This window comes from Thunnus albacares, chromosome 10, assembly GCF_914725855.1.
Source record: "Thunnus albacares chromosome 10, fThuAlb1.1, whole genome shotgun sequence".
Classification (NCBI taxonomy): Eukaryota; Metazoa; Chordata; class Actinopteri; order Scombriformes; family Scombridae; genus Thunnus; species Thunnus albacares.
This window is the reverse complement of record NC_058115.1, coordinates 15647679-15663734: the sequence shown is the minus strand read 5'-3', so window position 1 is coordinate 15663734 and position 16056 is coordinate 15647679. Positions and strand designations below refer to the sequence as shown.

Genomic DNA, 16056 nt, shown 5'->3' with positions numbered 1-16056 from the left:
TATAGATGGGCACATCGAGACTGCTCACTGCACATGTATGGCAGGTTTGGCCGAGTCTTGTACTCATGCTGGTCCGCTGTTATTTAAGGCAGAAGCGACTGTGCGGATACAGGGCACAAAAACTGTCACACATGTTCCTTCATATTGGATTATGCCCAGTAACGTAGATAAGGTTTGTGGTTTTTAGTTGCGAGTTTATTATGTTTATTATTGAATTTTCTACAAGTGTATTCAAGCCTTTAGGGTTTATACTTCGTCCATAAAGTGACCATTCACTTTTATCAAACTTGAGCTTTAAGCTTTGAAATGTTTTTGTGTATTTAATTATGTACTTGTCGGGACCATGTACAGTGTTAAACATAAATGTAACCATTTGATGTACTGCACCAGATTTAGCTTATAGCTAATTTTCATCTGCAGTCCCCTACAATTAAAACATATAACAACACAATAACAAACAGCACAAAGCAAAAACACACAGGACACATTATACAAATTACAAAGCTACACACAATAGCACATCACATACACTCACAATGTCAACTAGAAATTAATAATGTAAGCTTGTCAAATTAAAAGCAAGATTATTTGCGTTCATGAGAAGACCATGAGTTGACCGTTGTTTGTTAATTTTAAAAGATACTGCATTGTTTAGCTCCCCCACCCCTTTAACAATTTATTCTAACAACTTATGGTGAAATAAGACAAGCAAGATCATCAACTAGGGGAGACTGTTATATAAAACATTGCTCAACAAAATTTGCTAAAACTAAATTGCAGCAACAAAAACAGTGGAACGATATCTATATAAATATTAGAGAGTGTTTTACATTTAATCAGTTTAAAACTAATGTTTAAAAAAATGGTTGAAAGACAGTCACGTCATTATGGTCTGATAATGCCTCTCTGAATGTATACACATTGGTCTGTCCTGCAGGTGTATTTATTAGTATCATGTGGAACTATAATTTTTATATTGTTATATGTGCATGTATACACTCAGGGACAATAGATGGAAATTAGCATTGTGCTATATCTGGTGCAATACATTTATTATACAATGTCCCTGTTTAAAATAAACCAATAAATGAGATAAATGTGCAACTAAAATATAACAAACAACAAAACCATTAAAACACCTTTTCTCTGTTGCTCTACAGGTTAGTGCTGAAGTGGGGTATAATATCGATTAAACCACTGCTGTCGCTTAACAGAAGGCCTTAGACGGAGCACATCAGAAGTGGTGATGCAATGCCATTACAGAAGAGAGTGCGGGCTACAACCAACCACACTCCTCTGGCCTCCATGGGTGACATGGCACAACTGCCACAAGACATTCATCAACACACAAAAGGCGTTTGTCTGACAGGGATGAAGGACTACTGGAGGCATTATGTAGATCCTGTGAGGCCATCTGTTATTCCCAAGTCCCTCCACCTGTGCCTTCGTGATCCCAACCTGGATGGCTGTGACCTGTCTTTGCTCCAGGAGCACTGTTTGGGGTTGGGGTTCAAACATCCATGCAGTATGGGCCACTAACATCGACAAGCCAGCTCTGTCCACTGTCAAAAAGGCGTGTTACCCAAGCAAACAGGTGGTGACTCCAGATACCAGATGGGGACTCGTGCATGAGGAGGACGCCAGGAAAGTGTACATAGCCAGACAAGTGCAACATCATGTCAACCTGAAAGTGGCACAGTGTGGTTTTGTTATCAATTCACTGTTCCCACAGGTTGGGGCTTCACTGGATGGCCTCATCTCATGTCATTGCTGTGGCAGCGGCTGTTTAGAAATAAAATGTCCCAGCAAATACAAAGACTGAACTCCATCAGTCCTGTCACACATTTGACAAGTCCTTCTGTCTCCACACAGTTGATGGCAACCTAGAACTAAAAAGAAACTACTACAGCCAGGTTCAAACACAGATCTTTGTGACGGCGACACAGTTCTGCGACTTTGTTGTGTGGACAAAGATGGACTGTGCTGTGGTGCGTATCCTGCCAGAACTGGAGTTCTGGACATCGCTTTTGGAGAAGGCTCAGGAGTTTTTCCAGAAGGTTTCCCTCCCTGAGCTTGTAGCACACCATTTTACTCAAGCCCCCTCTGCCTCATCCTCAACAGGGCCCGAGTCCACCGCACAGCCTGTGTCACAGCAACAACATACAGGCCAACTAGCTCACACAGTCCTAGGTGGGAAAGAGAATGATGAAGAAAAAGGCAAAAGAAAAGCAAGAGAAAGAAGGAAGGGAGAGGAAGAAGAGGAATTGTGGTGCCTCTGTCGAGGGCCTGAGGAGCTGGATGACATGGTGGCCTGTGACGACCAGAGCTGTAAAATCTGGTGGTTCCACCTAGGCTGTGTAGGACTTAGTCACCCCCCTGCTGAAGATGAGCAATGGATTTGTCCATCTCGCCCCAAATAGATCAATACATAGTGGACATTGATTCACAGTTGTTTTTAAATGTAAATAGTATGTAAATAGTTATTGCAGTTATAAAACAATGTATGTCTTGTGACTGCAACATGAAGTAGAGAGCAGGGCAATAAAATGAAACTGTTTTAAAGCTAGACATTCATTTTATTGTAACATATTAGATTGTAACATAAACTGTAAGCTGTCATTAAATATAATATTGTTGGATGGTAATAAACCTTGCAGAGTTGAACAGAGAGATCATGTTTTTATAATTTACAAAGATTTTTATAAATACTGTATATAGATTTTTATAAATGGGCTGCATATATACAAAAGGTACATAAAGAAAAATACTCATGTACGCCAAATAGTTTGTACTCCTACGAAAGAGTCAGGCTAAATGGTCATCATACATACTACCTACCTATTAGAGGCACCTCTGTCTATTAATGAAACTATAACTCTATTATTTTGACAGGGAAAATGTAACATCATATGTACAAAAGGAACACTTCAAAAAAGATAACACAATATACGCTATACAGAAAGACAATATTACCAGACATGACACATAGGGTATGCATTCATGGTAATAAACCTTAATAGTAAATCTCCACTCCTCAACAACACAACTACGGGTTGCAGCCACTATGGTGGCAGCATAACCACACTGGAGCACATGTTGGTAAAAGCACAGCACACTGTGACGATCTTGTCACATCCTCACCCTTACATGGAAGTACCATACTGATTGGAATAGTGTCAAGGAGTATTGTGTTAGTTCTTATAGTCCCTATGACCCTCTCCACATGAATTCTCAGGTGTGCTATCTCTTGTGTAAGTAAGCTCAACGTCCCATGCATCCAATTGACAATGGCCTTTAGCAAAGGCAGGGATTTTAACCTCTGCACACATAAGCCCAACACTGTCCCTAATATCAAACCCACGATCAGCTAAAATTAAGTCTCCTGGAAGCAATTTGTTGAGAAGCCCACTATTTTCAGTAATATGCTTATCACTTGTACGCCCTCCCCAACCCTTTTGAGAGGAAAGATACTGCACCTACCTCGTCTTAGTCAGCAAAATTTCATCCTTAAATCACAGCAAATTAAGCTCTCATTAACTTTACTGCATTTGATGAGTTTCCTGGGATGTCAAAGATGATGGTCTGAAAAAAAGAGACAGGTGCTCCAATGCTGTCCCATTTATTGTCACAAATGCTTGGGAACACCCATACCCCTTCCCCACCTTCCCAACACATAGGTACTGTGTTGTCACTCAGGCCAGGTAGTCCACCATGTTAGTTCCAATCTGAAAAAAAAAAGAACAAGATCCTTAAAAGTTGTCAAAACAGGTTTAACTCTAAGAGCAGATATTTTTTCTCTGAAGAATGTAAGTAAACTTCATTAATCCAATACAAGACCTTGTTATAAGTGAACCTCAACACTGAGGTTTGCATAAACAATTTTTTATGAGTTTGGTTACTGCATGATCCAATGAGTGCAATATGTATATGCTAAACTTACCAAAACAGTGAATACTACTTTGAAGCAGGATATTAAATGATTGTCTTAACTCAAAGGCTGGATATCAATGAAGGCCGTGTGAATATCCAGGCTCCTGGGGAGGAAAACTCTCCTTCTGACTTTGTGAAGCACAGCTGGGAGCAGCACCGGCAGCAGCTATAACGCTGTGTCACCTTGTTTATCTGTCAAATTAAAATGTCTGTCAAATGTCTTTCAAATGCAACAGTGAACATATTTGAAACTAACTTTGCCAGTGGATCGATAGAGATCCATTCAAACTACAATAGGCCCGATAAAGTTGGCATCAGACAGCTCTAGAATGTTCTAACTCGCAAAAAGGCAATTGTAAAGTGCAAAGGTCTTACTGTTGCTCTCCTAAAAGTTATGATTGACAAGGTTGAGGCCGAAATGTTACAACCAGCTCCAGGGATATAAAAAATAAACAACCCATTTTTAAAATGTGAATACTTGCTGTGAGGAAATCTATGTTGAAGAAAAGGTCAGCAGTCCTCTCCTTCCAGTTTTCAGTTGACCTCCCAGAAGACTCCGGATATAATACTAAGAAATCCTGAGAAATCTAAGTACAGGAAAAGACAAACATGCAAAATAAGGTGTAAGACACAAAAAATAAATCGAATGAGTAAAACTTATTCTGTGAGATGTAAGCTCACCATGCCTGGAGTGTCTACTAAATGTGGCAACTCCACAAACATGTCTTGGATTGGCTTGGTCCCATTGCTTGGATGCACTCTGCTCTATGGATGGCAGTCTCCGACATGAGTTGGCCAACCTGGCATGGTGGCCAGATGTTGTTTTTCAGCCACTGGCCTGATCTTAAGTTATAGTTAGTTCTGTGATGAGCAGAGGAATTCATAAATTCACAAATTTGTGAAATTCACAGAATGCCAGTATACCATATTCTGTCATAGATGTGCCAACTATTAATTTGTTGGGAAAGCAAACAAACTTGGAAGCCATTTTTATTGTTTAAATTATTTCATAGTACTGCATTTTGCCTTTGAAGGGCAGCACAGCTGGCCAACTTTCCTAGTTTGACAGGTAGCTCGCGCCAGCCTATCGCTAGCTGCCGCTGGCTAATGATGACGGTTGTGTAAAATAGCTTGGTTAACTTTAACCGTTTTATGCAGTTTTACAGTATTTTTAAACAATAGCTAGCTTGAGCTAACTGACCCTAGCGGCTAGCGTCATTCTCCTTCAAAGAGGAACAAATCAGGTGTAAATAATTGAAGAAGAAATGTTTCAGAAATCTTTAAGTAAAATTGTCGAGTTTTTTAATTTTCTGAATTTATTTATGAAGTTATTAATAATTGTATAAGCTCTGGACCACGTCATCTCTTGTTGTGAGGTCTTGACCTCCCTAAAGCTGCTTTAAACCAGTAACACCGCCAAAATAAAATTGCTGGCAAGTGTTACTGTGGCTCTGATGTTAACCTGCATAGACCAGACGATGACCTGGTCCACAGCTTCATCTTGGGTCGCAGACTCCAGCAGGCGTTTGCCGGCAAAATGCTTCTGCACATTTTTCACCAGAGATTTGCTGAGTTTCTTGGTGCTCTTGACGTCCGAGCAGAAACCTTCGGTAACACGGAGCCCCTGCATTGTCTGGTTATCCAGACGTCTGGTACGGGCGACGCACGCCTCCTGGCTCCGGTTCTTGAGAGCGTGACACGTAACACTCGGCCCGCCAGGACAGCCACGACAGCCACGACGATCCGGAGCTGGAGGACACGCACGTCTGTGACGTCACAGTGATGCCGCACACATTAAAAAAAGGCTTAAATCATTCAAAAAAGCTTTTACAGTGCTATACGCTTTACACGAATAATAGTTTCCTTTTCTTACACACATATCAGACAAGTCAATATATTTAAAAACCGGACTTCCTTCATCTTGATTTAAGTCATTTTAAAACATTTCTAACCAGGTAATTGAACTTTTTTAATGGAAAATACATATGAGACAAATTATTACAGAAAGCATAATAATAATAGTAATTTTTATGTCTTAAATCATGTCTGGACTGGGTCTTTAAGTACAGGATCCGCAACTTAGAATTAGTTGTACTTGACATTATTATAATAAATAATAATATAGTGTGACCAGGCAACAGGTGGTGAATGACTTCACACAAGATTAAACAAGAAAATCATATTTAATTTCAGTTCAAATTTGATCAATTTGAGAGTGCAAACTGACAGGAAAAAAAAGAGACAAATGTCCCAGGCAGAGTGTTGTTTAAAGTGGTGGCATGATAATGATGCATGATATGATATGTTCCAAAGACTAAAAACAAGCACTCAGTCCCAGTAAGGCACAAGAAAAACCTTTACTACCAATAAATAGCTGTTGTGTGTTGCGCTTGGAAGACATGACGATGAGGGGAAAGTATCTTTGGCTCATGAAAATCATTCAGATAATTCCCTGCTGTTGCTTGAAGAATCCTACAGGACTGGCTAATTGAAGCACAATACATCAATTTAACAATCACACATTCCCTTAAACTGCAGAACAGATTACTTAATTGACGTGCTTTTCCCTTTTCAAAATGATGATTTGTAATAAATGTTCATAAAGTGAAAAGTTAATGATTACTAATCATTTCTTGAGCTATTGAGAGTAATTAGAAAGCAGAACGTAACACTGATAGTGGAAAGAAATTAGCAAGGAGATACAAAAGTATATTTTTTTCATTTCATACAATGCAATTGTAATTCCCTCTATAGGAATTATATCATTCTCATTCTACTGATGCAAAAATAACAGTCTATACCATCATGATTATTGTGCAAGTCAAGTAAACCATTTCATACCCTCAGTCAATATAATAGCGTTGTTAAGACAGGGTCATTCTGATGTGTTGCAGTCCAAGTACTCACAATAAGATACATAAATTAATACAACCGTTTGGCAATCCTAATTAATTATTTGGCCAATCATATAGCAGCTGATGCATTGATCATAGATGAGAAGGAGAAAGGGTTCAGCTTGTAGCCTGATCCACTGTAGAACTTGTTCTGAAACTCCACCCTGTAAGAGAGAGAAGCAAAGTCAACACACGACGGCAGATAAAATCTACAATGCATAATCCTTTTTTGTCCACCCACGCCATTTCTACTTACACCCTGATTCACCAGCAATCATGTCCAGCTCATTCTAGAGGTCATAAAGCTTAATAATGTACCAGTTACAGACAATTACTGATTTGGTGACACTCACTGGTGTGGTGCCACTGTCAGCTAAAAAAAGAAAATCCTTTGATCAACATTTTCATTAGATATCTCAAAACCAAACATCTGGGTTTAAAAAAAACAAAACATTCACAGTCACAACAGGTGGTTTGGGCCTTTTCTCTAGCGCCACCATCACACAAAACTTTCCTTTTATACACAAAAAATAATGAAATGTGACAGACAAACTGCCATAAAATGTGTTGATTTTTATGCTATGAAGAGGATGAACCATTTCCATTTTGGACACACTCTTAAACCAAGAAGTCCACTATGCAGGGCTGAGTGGTGGCGCCCTATCCAGCTCTTATACATCCATGGTGGTCACCAGTATGAAATGATAAGAAACCTGTTTGACTAAACTCTGATGTGGATAACTTTATTTTATCCAAAAGTGTTCTATAATCTGTGTTTGTTTTTATTTGCAGTTTATTAATTCTTTCTTCTTTTCTGTAAAGCACTTGACCCTGTAAAATCTTTAACATGCACTAAAGTAAACATCTGCTCTAGATTTTACTCAGTGCTGTTATCCAGCCTGAATATTAATCATCCTTACCAGTGCAGACGGAGCGCGTGCAGGAAAGCTGAGAGGCCCTCCATAACAAGCAGGATGGAGATGGTCAACACAGCAAAGAAGGCGAAAATCACAAAAAGGACTACAGATCCCACATAGCCCTGCCACCTCAGGGCGATACGCATCACCATCACCCACAGCACCTCTGACAGCTCTGTGGAGGGAAACTCACCGTCAGACAGCAGAGTCTATGAATAAATGACTGGAAAAATAAATAGCATGAGTGTGTTTTCAAGAGGAAGTTTGTCTGTGTGTGTGTGCATCATGTGAGTATGAAGACATACACATTGTGTTTGTGTGTGTCAGTCTGGGTGCTACTAACGTGCGTGAGCCAAACTGAGGGCCCAGAGTCGGAGGTAAGAAGCGGTGTTGGAGATGCATCCCAAGCAGTACTCTATGGTGTGGATGGCCTGATGCATGAATACATTCGCAGCATCAAACTCCTGCGGACAGATTTAGACAGTTAAAACGGTTACATAAGAACCGCAAGAGCCCATCTCTGAACTGGTTTTATGAATCATGTTACTGAACCCCCCCCCCCCCCCCCCCCCCCCCCCCCCCACCCCCCCCCCCCCCACCCCCCCCACCCTTTACCCTCCTCTTCAGTATTTCCTCCCTCCACCTCCCCTTGACGAGTGTTAATGGAGACGTCGTCGGCCACCAACGGACGTCTGTCGTCCTCCTGATATTGCAGAGAATCAGAAATCTGTCAGAAAATGAGCCGACTGTAGATGAAAAGGTTGAAAATTTCAGCTACACAAAGACACACTCACCACTTGACGTCTTCTTTTTTTGAATGTTACGTATTCATAGGTGGGTTTCCCCAGCAGGAGGACGGGGACAGCACACAGAGCCAGCACTACCAGGATCTTCTGCACCACAACCTACACATGAAAAGTTAAAAGGACACTTGTTTTTTCAAGTTGTTTCCCCAATTAATTACAAATAACATACTTTAATAATTGTGAACCATTTTCCAATGCATGTATGAAAAATATCAAATGGAAATATGGCATCTTTTGTATTAAAAAAGGTTGCTGTTACATTATTATTTATGAAACTTATGTCTCAGATGCTGCTTCCCACCAAAGCAATGTACATACCAGCTCTCAAAACAATGCTTTCACCTCCATTACCTAGCAACAATTAAATAAATCTGACTAAATGTTCATATCTCAACCAGGTTTTAGGCATCTTTGAGTTGATTTTTTATACTGTACTGACAAAACATAACTCTGAAGTGTTGGAAAATGTGTTCATCAATATAAAAGTACATGCAAACACTGATAAGTTCCTTTAAGGGAAATAAGCAAACCACACACCTGTCCCTGATAGAGCGGTGGGTTGCTGGGGTTGTCTGTGAAGAGGAACATGTCTATGAAGTGGATGAGTATACTGGGAGCGATTTTGGACTGGGCGGGAGTGTAGGCAATCCACTTGAAGATCACCATAAACACCAGGTATCCAAACAGACACACCATGAAGAACAGCTCAGGGATCAGCACGAAGAACACGCTGCTTACCTGGCCAAAGTGGCTGAGAAAACACAAAAAATAAAAGCAAAGCGGGAAGGGCAAGTCAGGATAAATATGAAAAGAAATGAGGAATGAAGGTATAGATGAACATGAACATACTTCTTACAGGTTTTACACACGTGAAAAATTAAAATACGGCTGCTTACTAGTAGTTGAAGAATGACAAACAGACTCCAAAAGTCATGTGAATGACACCGATGATGACAGACATCTTCATCTTGTACGAATTAAGGAAAGTTAGTTTGTTGTTGGACAAGCCCCAGATCTGAAAATGACACAAAACAAGAGAGACTGAGTCTGGATGCAGTGACAAACAAAATGACAGCATGAAAAAAAAAGGGGGTCGTGAAGGAGGGATTTATGAGTGTGACGGCCATACCGGGTCAATGCCAAATGGATAAGGATTGGTGAAAACACCTGTCACATTAGGATCCATGGACAAGTACTGGCTCCCTGCCAGGACTGACGCACTGGAAGGGATAAATCACAAATTTGCAAAGCTGTACAAGACACAAGGTGTGTGGAGATGATGAATGTATGAAATGTCCTCACTTCCAGATGTTATTCTCAAACATCGGGCCGACGTGCCACGCTGAGCTGAAGGTGCTGAGGCCTCTGCTGAAGCACTCGTTGTAAATGGCCCCCGTGTAGATAGAGAACAGTCCCATCAGAAGAATCAGATACCTTCCCCCAAACATCATCTTCCAGATCTGAACCACACAGGGGGAGGACACAGAGATGGATTTCATTTCAGTGTTTAGTGTTCATGGTACAGCTACAGAGCTAAATTCTTTTTTTACTTCTAAAAATAAATGACACAAAATTTTAAAAAACTAAATCTAAAACCATGTGCACCCATAAATAGACAGTACAATGGCACTTGCACGGATCATCCCATGCAATGGTGCTCTCAATAAAATGACAAGGAGTGAGAAAGCAATTGTTTTAGCACAAATCTAACGTGGTTCCATTTCGTGCAGGTTTCAATTTGATGAAACACCTGGATTCACTGAACTCTGATCAAATCTTTTATTTCCTCTCTCTTCTTTTAAATTGTAAGCAAAGAGCCATGTATGAAACATTCAGGTCGCCATTAACAACGTGGCTAACATTTGGCAAAATTTAACATTTAGCAGAGTTTAACGTTTTAATTCTTAAATATTAAGCTACACGTGCATTTATTTTAAATTGTAGATAGCCAAAAACAAATAAATAGGGTTTATTTGAAGGAATAGTTTTCAGAAATAGGACCATTTCCATGCGGATATTTAGATGAGAGGGTCAATACCGCTCTCCTATGTGTTTGTTAAATGTTAAGTTACAGCCAGGAGGACACAAGTTGTGATTTTATGGGGGTTTAAGGTATGTGCTGGACTATTTCTCGGCCAGGAGCAGCTATTTCTTTTGAGTCTCGTCACCCCTAAGAGGACATCGCACCTGCAGAGAAATAGGTACAGAAACTCCCCGATCAACCACCATGTGCTGTTTTTACACTTAAAGCTCAAATAACCAGCTGCTGGCTACAGATACGAGAGCGGAATCAGTGTTCTCACCCAACTCTCAGCAAGAAAACAGATGATACAGTCCTTTGAGGGATTTGGACTCAGTAAGGTGAAACAAATATATATAAAACACTATCAAACTCAGATATTCATATGTCCTATTCTTGTGTTGAGCTTGAGTATCTGTGTGTGTGTGTGTGAGTGCGCGCACTGCAAGTAAACATCCTCTGAATTACCTCATTGTTGTTGTTTTTCAGTTTGGGGTCCTTCTCCTCAAGAACCATCCAGAGGGCAGCCAGAGTCATCAGTAAACCGTGACCCACATCCCCGAACATCACGGCAAACAGGAAGGGGAATGTAATTATGGTGTACACCGCTGCAGAGACATCAAAGGAGACCAGACTTGACTAAAGTAAAAGATTAATACATGCGAGGCTGAGAGTTCTCTGGCCTCAATGTTTGACATGTTTGTGGTGACATACCTGGGTTGACTTCACGGTAGCTGGCCACTCCGTAGGCGTCCACGATGTTCTGGAAACCAGCTGTGAAAGAGTTGAGGGGGAACAGGGTGGGCGGAGGGGTGGACGAAGGCAGGCGGTTGTAGAAAGAGTCGACCCCGCTGCCACTCTTCCTCTGAGAAGACAGAAGAGGAGGGTTGGATGAAAATGGGAGAATTTAGAAAAATACCGGAAAAGCCCCCTCATCTGCAACTCTAATGTTTCTGCTGTTCTCTTTGGTCTTACCCCTCCCTCCCTCAGCGCGCTCTGCAGTTCAGGCAGCTTGGCGATGGGACACCAGGCCTCGGCGATCAGGCATTTGTCAGTGACGGAGGGGCTGCAGAGGTTTAAAACCATCTGGACCGCCTTGCACTTCTGGACCCGCACCTTCCACTGGGGCAGCACGGCCACCGCCCGCATTAGCAGCTGCTGCAGGAAGGCCTCCGTCTGAGACAACACCTGGAGCACAGAGGGAAGTGAGAGGAGAGTCATGTAAGATGACATGGTTTCTGATATTATGGAGGAAAAAATGTCAGCAATTCTATGAAGAAATAAAAGACACATTATTGTTATTTTGGGCTTTCTGGTTATTTTGATGATTACAATACTCAGTGCTTTTATAAAAAGTGCTTTATACTTACTGATTTGATGTCTTCAATTCTGCCTTGAAGTCCCTGGAGAACTTCCTCTCTTTCAGCAGTGCTCTCAGGGTATGCAAATGTCTGTGTGCGGAAGCTGTGAAGTAAAGAAATCAAAAGTTATCCAACAGGTTAAACAGACACTGCAGTGTGGAAATCTACAATGAAGAAAGAAAACTTTAACTGATGCACAGATTTACCCACCAATCACATATCTTCTTGACTTTCTGTCCAATCTGATCTCCCCAATAGGAAATGAGAAATACGGTCCATTGCACCATTTCCCCCTGCAAATGAAGAAAACAGTTAACAGCTGTGATTAACGACCTGTAAGAAAACTTATCATCAGAGACTATCTCTATGTATACTAAGAATACATTTCATTTCTATCCCTCGACCATAATTCCCCTCCTTCTGTCTCCCAGTTCCCACCGTTTCGGGGTGCTCGAGACGATCCTCCATTTCTCTGAAATCCACGACAATATAACCGCGACACGCTCGCCACAGCAACCGCTCAAATGAGGGGACTTTCCAAGGATGGACCACTCCTGCCACAAAACTGAGAGAGAGGAGAAGCAGTGAAAGATGTAGATAAAATACAGAAAAAAACCCATAAAATAAGAGGTTTAAATAAAGAAATAACATCTACCTGAGGTGGACATCTTGGCGGTTATCAAACAGGCCTTGGGTTTCCAGTACAGGTGGTGGTGCCTGTGAGAAGATGCCAAAAAAATTAAGACAAGTTTTATCTGTGCGTCACTGCAGCTGACTAATATAAGATAAAGTCATGAATGATGCAGGATTTATTCAAGAAATGTTAGTTCTTCTCACCTGTGAGGCAGTGAGAGAGTGTGTTTTGGTCAAGACTCCTCGGTACTGACAGAGCTGGGTCAGCTGAGCCCGAAGGCTGTCTCTATTCCTGGACACCTGGTGAGAAACACGCATGATTTAAAAAAAAAACAACAAAAAAAAAATTTAACCTCCTCTGAGAGTACACTGAGGAGACAACAGAGGAACTTGGATTTTTTTGGCATGAGCGCTCACCTCTTTGAGCTCTCTGGCCAGCCTCTCGCTCTCCTCCTCTATGGTGATGAGTTCGCGGGGCTGAGGCGCTAAAGGTGTCGGGCACGGAGGAGGGAGGGGACCCTGTAGGGGTGGAGACAGGGAGCGATTGATCTCCTGCTCCAGGAAGGCTGAAGGGCAGATAAAGAAGGTCAGAAAGGGAAAAAGGAGAATCTAAAGAAAACTAATAAATAAAGAACACTGATGGAACAATGTGTCAATACTTACTAAAGGTTTTCTCAAGCTCCTCGCATCGTCGGACCTCTCCGACGAATTTCCTTTGAAAGGCGTTGACATTAGGATTTAACTGGAGCAGAAGAGAGAGGATGGAGGTTAGTCATGTTCATCTGACAGTAAGAGAGAAGGAAAATGTTACTGTTTGTCGTGGTGATTCATAGCAACCATCGGTTTACCAGCTCATCCACGCTCAAATTTAGAAAGGCTGCAAATTCCAAAGTGATATGAGCCAAGATGCAGATGGGTTTAAATCAGTCCTTCATTTAGAGATTTTAAAAAGGTAAAAATTAGGTCAAAACAGTTACATGAGGAAAAAAATTCTAATCAAATGGGGACAGTAGCTGATTAGTTTAGGAAGCCACTGAACCTTCCTTTGTTTTGTACTCTAACAAGATCATGCACCAAGCATTACTCACATCTCTGAACTCAACCAGGCCCAGCTCTCCCAGTTCACTGACACAATTGTAGGCCGAGCCGGACTGAAGGAAGAGCTGCACCAGGCACACCTCCTCACTGCGAAACATGGAGCCCATAGTTGTCTGTACAATGACAAGGGAAACAAGTCCACATTAATATTTACCTCTAAAAGTTAACTATGTATCCAAAGTACTGCGGTTTACAGAAGAATGTGAGATACCACTAAGAAAGTGAAGCAGAGAGAGGCAGTAAACAGTAAAAAATAAAGTTCAGAGAGGACAATAAAAGCCTCTCAGTGACAATGCAGAAGCCAATCAATGGAAACTGAAGAAAAGGGGAAGCATCAAGTTCTTCTCCTGACTGTGATGAGCAGCTGGAATTTCCATTCTTTCACAAAAAGTTCATATTATTTTCAGTTTGTTGAGTAAAATCTTACTATAAAATACTAAAAAAAAACACAGCTGTAGCCTATATACAGAAATATACTCTTAGTTGACAGTTTATTAGATTATAATGTTCAGTTTTTGTTGATAGTGTTTCAGAGAGGTGTTGATTCAACTGTATGCTGGTGTTGCTCAGTTGTATTTTATTATATTTCCTAATACGAAAATCTACCTTGTTTAGTATAAATGGGCTAGACAAAATATTAGAAACACCTCTCAGTATAATACAATAGATATTCAACACCTTTCCAGAACAGCGCTAACAAAAAACTGAACATTAAAACCTTCATTGAGGTAGGATTTATTGCAGGGCAGTTTCATACGGTTTTAGCTGAGTGCATGTACTGAATCACAAGTTGAGTAAACATCCAAGAGCACATGATCTGTATCTATAAACACATCAATGCCTAGTCATAAAGAAAAAATAGACTTTTTAAAAGAATCTAGCATTTTCTTGAATGAATAATGACCCCAGCTAAATGGCTCTGTTCATAGATATAGAAATGTTTCTGTATCTATTTCTCTGTCTGCATTCTTTCACCATGATCAACAGAAGTGGGGCAGTTTCGTTTCTTGTCACAGCATCATGCAAATGAAACGTTAGCAATGACGATGTAAACTTCTCGATTTACAACTTTAGCTTTAAAAACAAACATATTGTGATTTAATTTAAGTTGGGGGGAAATTGTTTCATTTTGTGCCTTGACTACAGCAGTTCATACACGGCGGCTATGAGGCAGAAAACAGCTTCATGTGAGCACAAACGAAGCTAGAAATGGAGGCTCTTACCTGTCTTTTCTGGTAAACTCTGCTAGACTCCAACCTGTTATCTTCCAGGCTGTTCAGCCCCGTACCGACCGACTGACCGACAGACCGGTCAGACCAAACGTTGTTTATGAGAAGTTCTTGCTGTGACTATTGTCGCACACTTCCCGTTTGTGAGAGTCACGTTACTGCAGTCTCACGTGACAGTTGGCCGAGACCACGGCCGGAATTTTCGTTTTTAAATGGCGGTAAAGGACGCAAACGTTAGATCCGTATAATGTAGTCGATGGAGTTTAATGTCCAGCGTTAATTATGTTCACGCAACACGAATAATAATCTTCTGCTTATAGCTGATTTTAAATCTCCAACAGCTGGTTTACTATCAGTTCAGCGTGATTTTCATTAGCTCAAGGGGGCGTTGTCAACGGCAACAACATCCGTTAAGTTTTAAAACCAAGAAAAAAATTACATTTTGAAAAGATGTTGTGGTGAAGTCTGTTCCCCCACCGATAATGTGTTTCCTCCAACCTTATCCCTAACCCGACCAGCCGTCTTCTGAGGTGTTTAACCTGACCACAAGTTTACCTTCACCACAACCAGTTATCTTCACTACATTTAAACACAACCATAACCATGACCGTAACCATGGAGGTGGAGCTACGGGAAACACGACTGGGGAACATTATTTGAGGGGGTAACAGACTTCGACACAACACCTGTATTCACGTGACCATGGTGAAAATCCCTCCTCACACGGTTTAAGAATCCGCTTATACACCTGTACGTCCATAATTTCTTTGATGTGTATTTCTGTTTATTTATTTTTTAGTAAATTGAGTATCCGTAAGATAACCTCAATTGTACTCTTTACTAAATTTTGCTTTTGAAGGAGACATTTTAGTTTTTATATCTGTATTTTTTAAATTTTATTTAATTTGTTTCTCATTGTTTCCTTAAATTGCATTTGTAAAAAGGGAATGGACTGTCAAGACCTGTAAGTCTTATTATAATTATCACACTGTTTATACTATACCTTGATATATCCAAAGTGAGAGAAAAGAAAAATTGCCTTAATTTTTATCCGATAGAATTTTCACAAAAGTTTAAATATTTTTTATCCAGCAAAAAAAATGACATTTAAAATCTTAATCTGGTGAAATACTGGAAGGAAAATATTTAATTTTCTTCAGAGAATCCT

The 16056-nt window shown here is 40.6% G+C and overlaps 1 protein-coding gene across 1 annotated transcript; it reads right to left on the bottom strand.

The window, feature by feature from the left end:
* Positions 1-6094: 6094 nt before the first annotated feature.
* Positions 6095-15490, bottom strand: tcirg1b (T cell immune regulator 1, ATPase H+ transporting V0 subunit a3b). The gene is made up of 21 exons (XM_044363847.1): positions 14883-15490; positions 13650-13772; positions 13225-13303; positions 12979-13127; positions 12766-12861; positions 12584-12645; positions 12367-12493; positions 12139-12221; positions 11938-12031; positions 11543-11755; positions 11282-11432; positions 11036-11175; positions 9850-10007; positions 9677-9767; positions 9444-9562; positions 9085-9298; positions 8536-8646; positions 8357-8444; positions 8085-8204; positions 7745-7916; positions 6095-6988 (listed from the first exon to the last, which is right to left on the bottom strand). Exons 2-21 carry the CDS (start codon positions 13764-13766, stop codon positions 6895-6897), a joined length of 2478 nt encoding a protein of 825 aa, XP_044219782.1. The 5' UTR covers positions 13767-13772; positions 14883-15490; the 3' UTR covers positions 6095-6894.
* Between the last annotated feature and the right edge of the window lie 566 nt (positions 15491-16056).

What these genes read in the sequence shown, in the direction of transcription:
- tcirg1b (XM_044363847.1), bottom strand. Translation starts at nt 13,766, where the DNA reads ATGGGCTCCATGTTTCGCAGTGAGGAGGTGTGCCTGGTGCAGCTCTTC. An exon ending in ACTCTCTCACTGCCTCACAG is followed by an intron (nt 12,646 to 12,765) that starts GTGAGAAGAACT and finishes ATCTTCTCACAG; the next exon opens with GCACCACCACCTGTACTGGA. An exon ending in TTGTCATTCTTCAACTACTA is followed by an intron (nt 9,299 to 9,443) that starts GTAAGCAGCCGT and finishes GTGTTTTCTCAG; the next exon opens with CCACTTTGGCCAGGTAAGCA.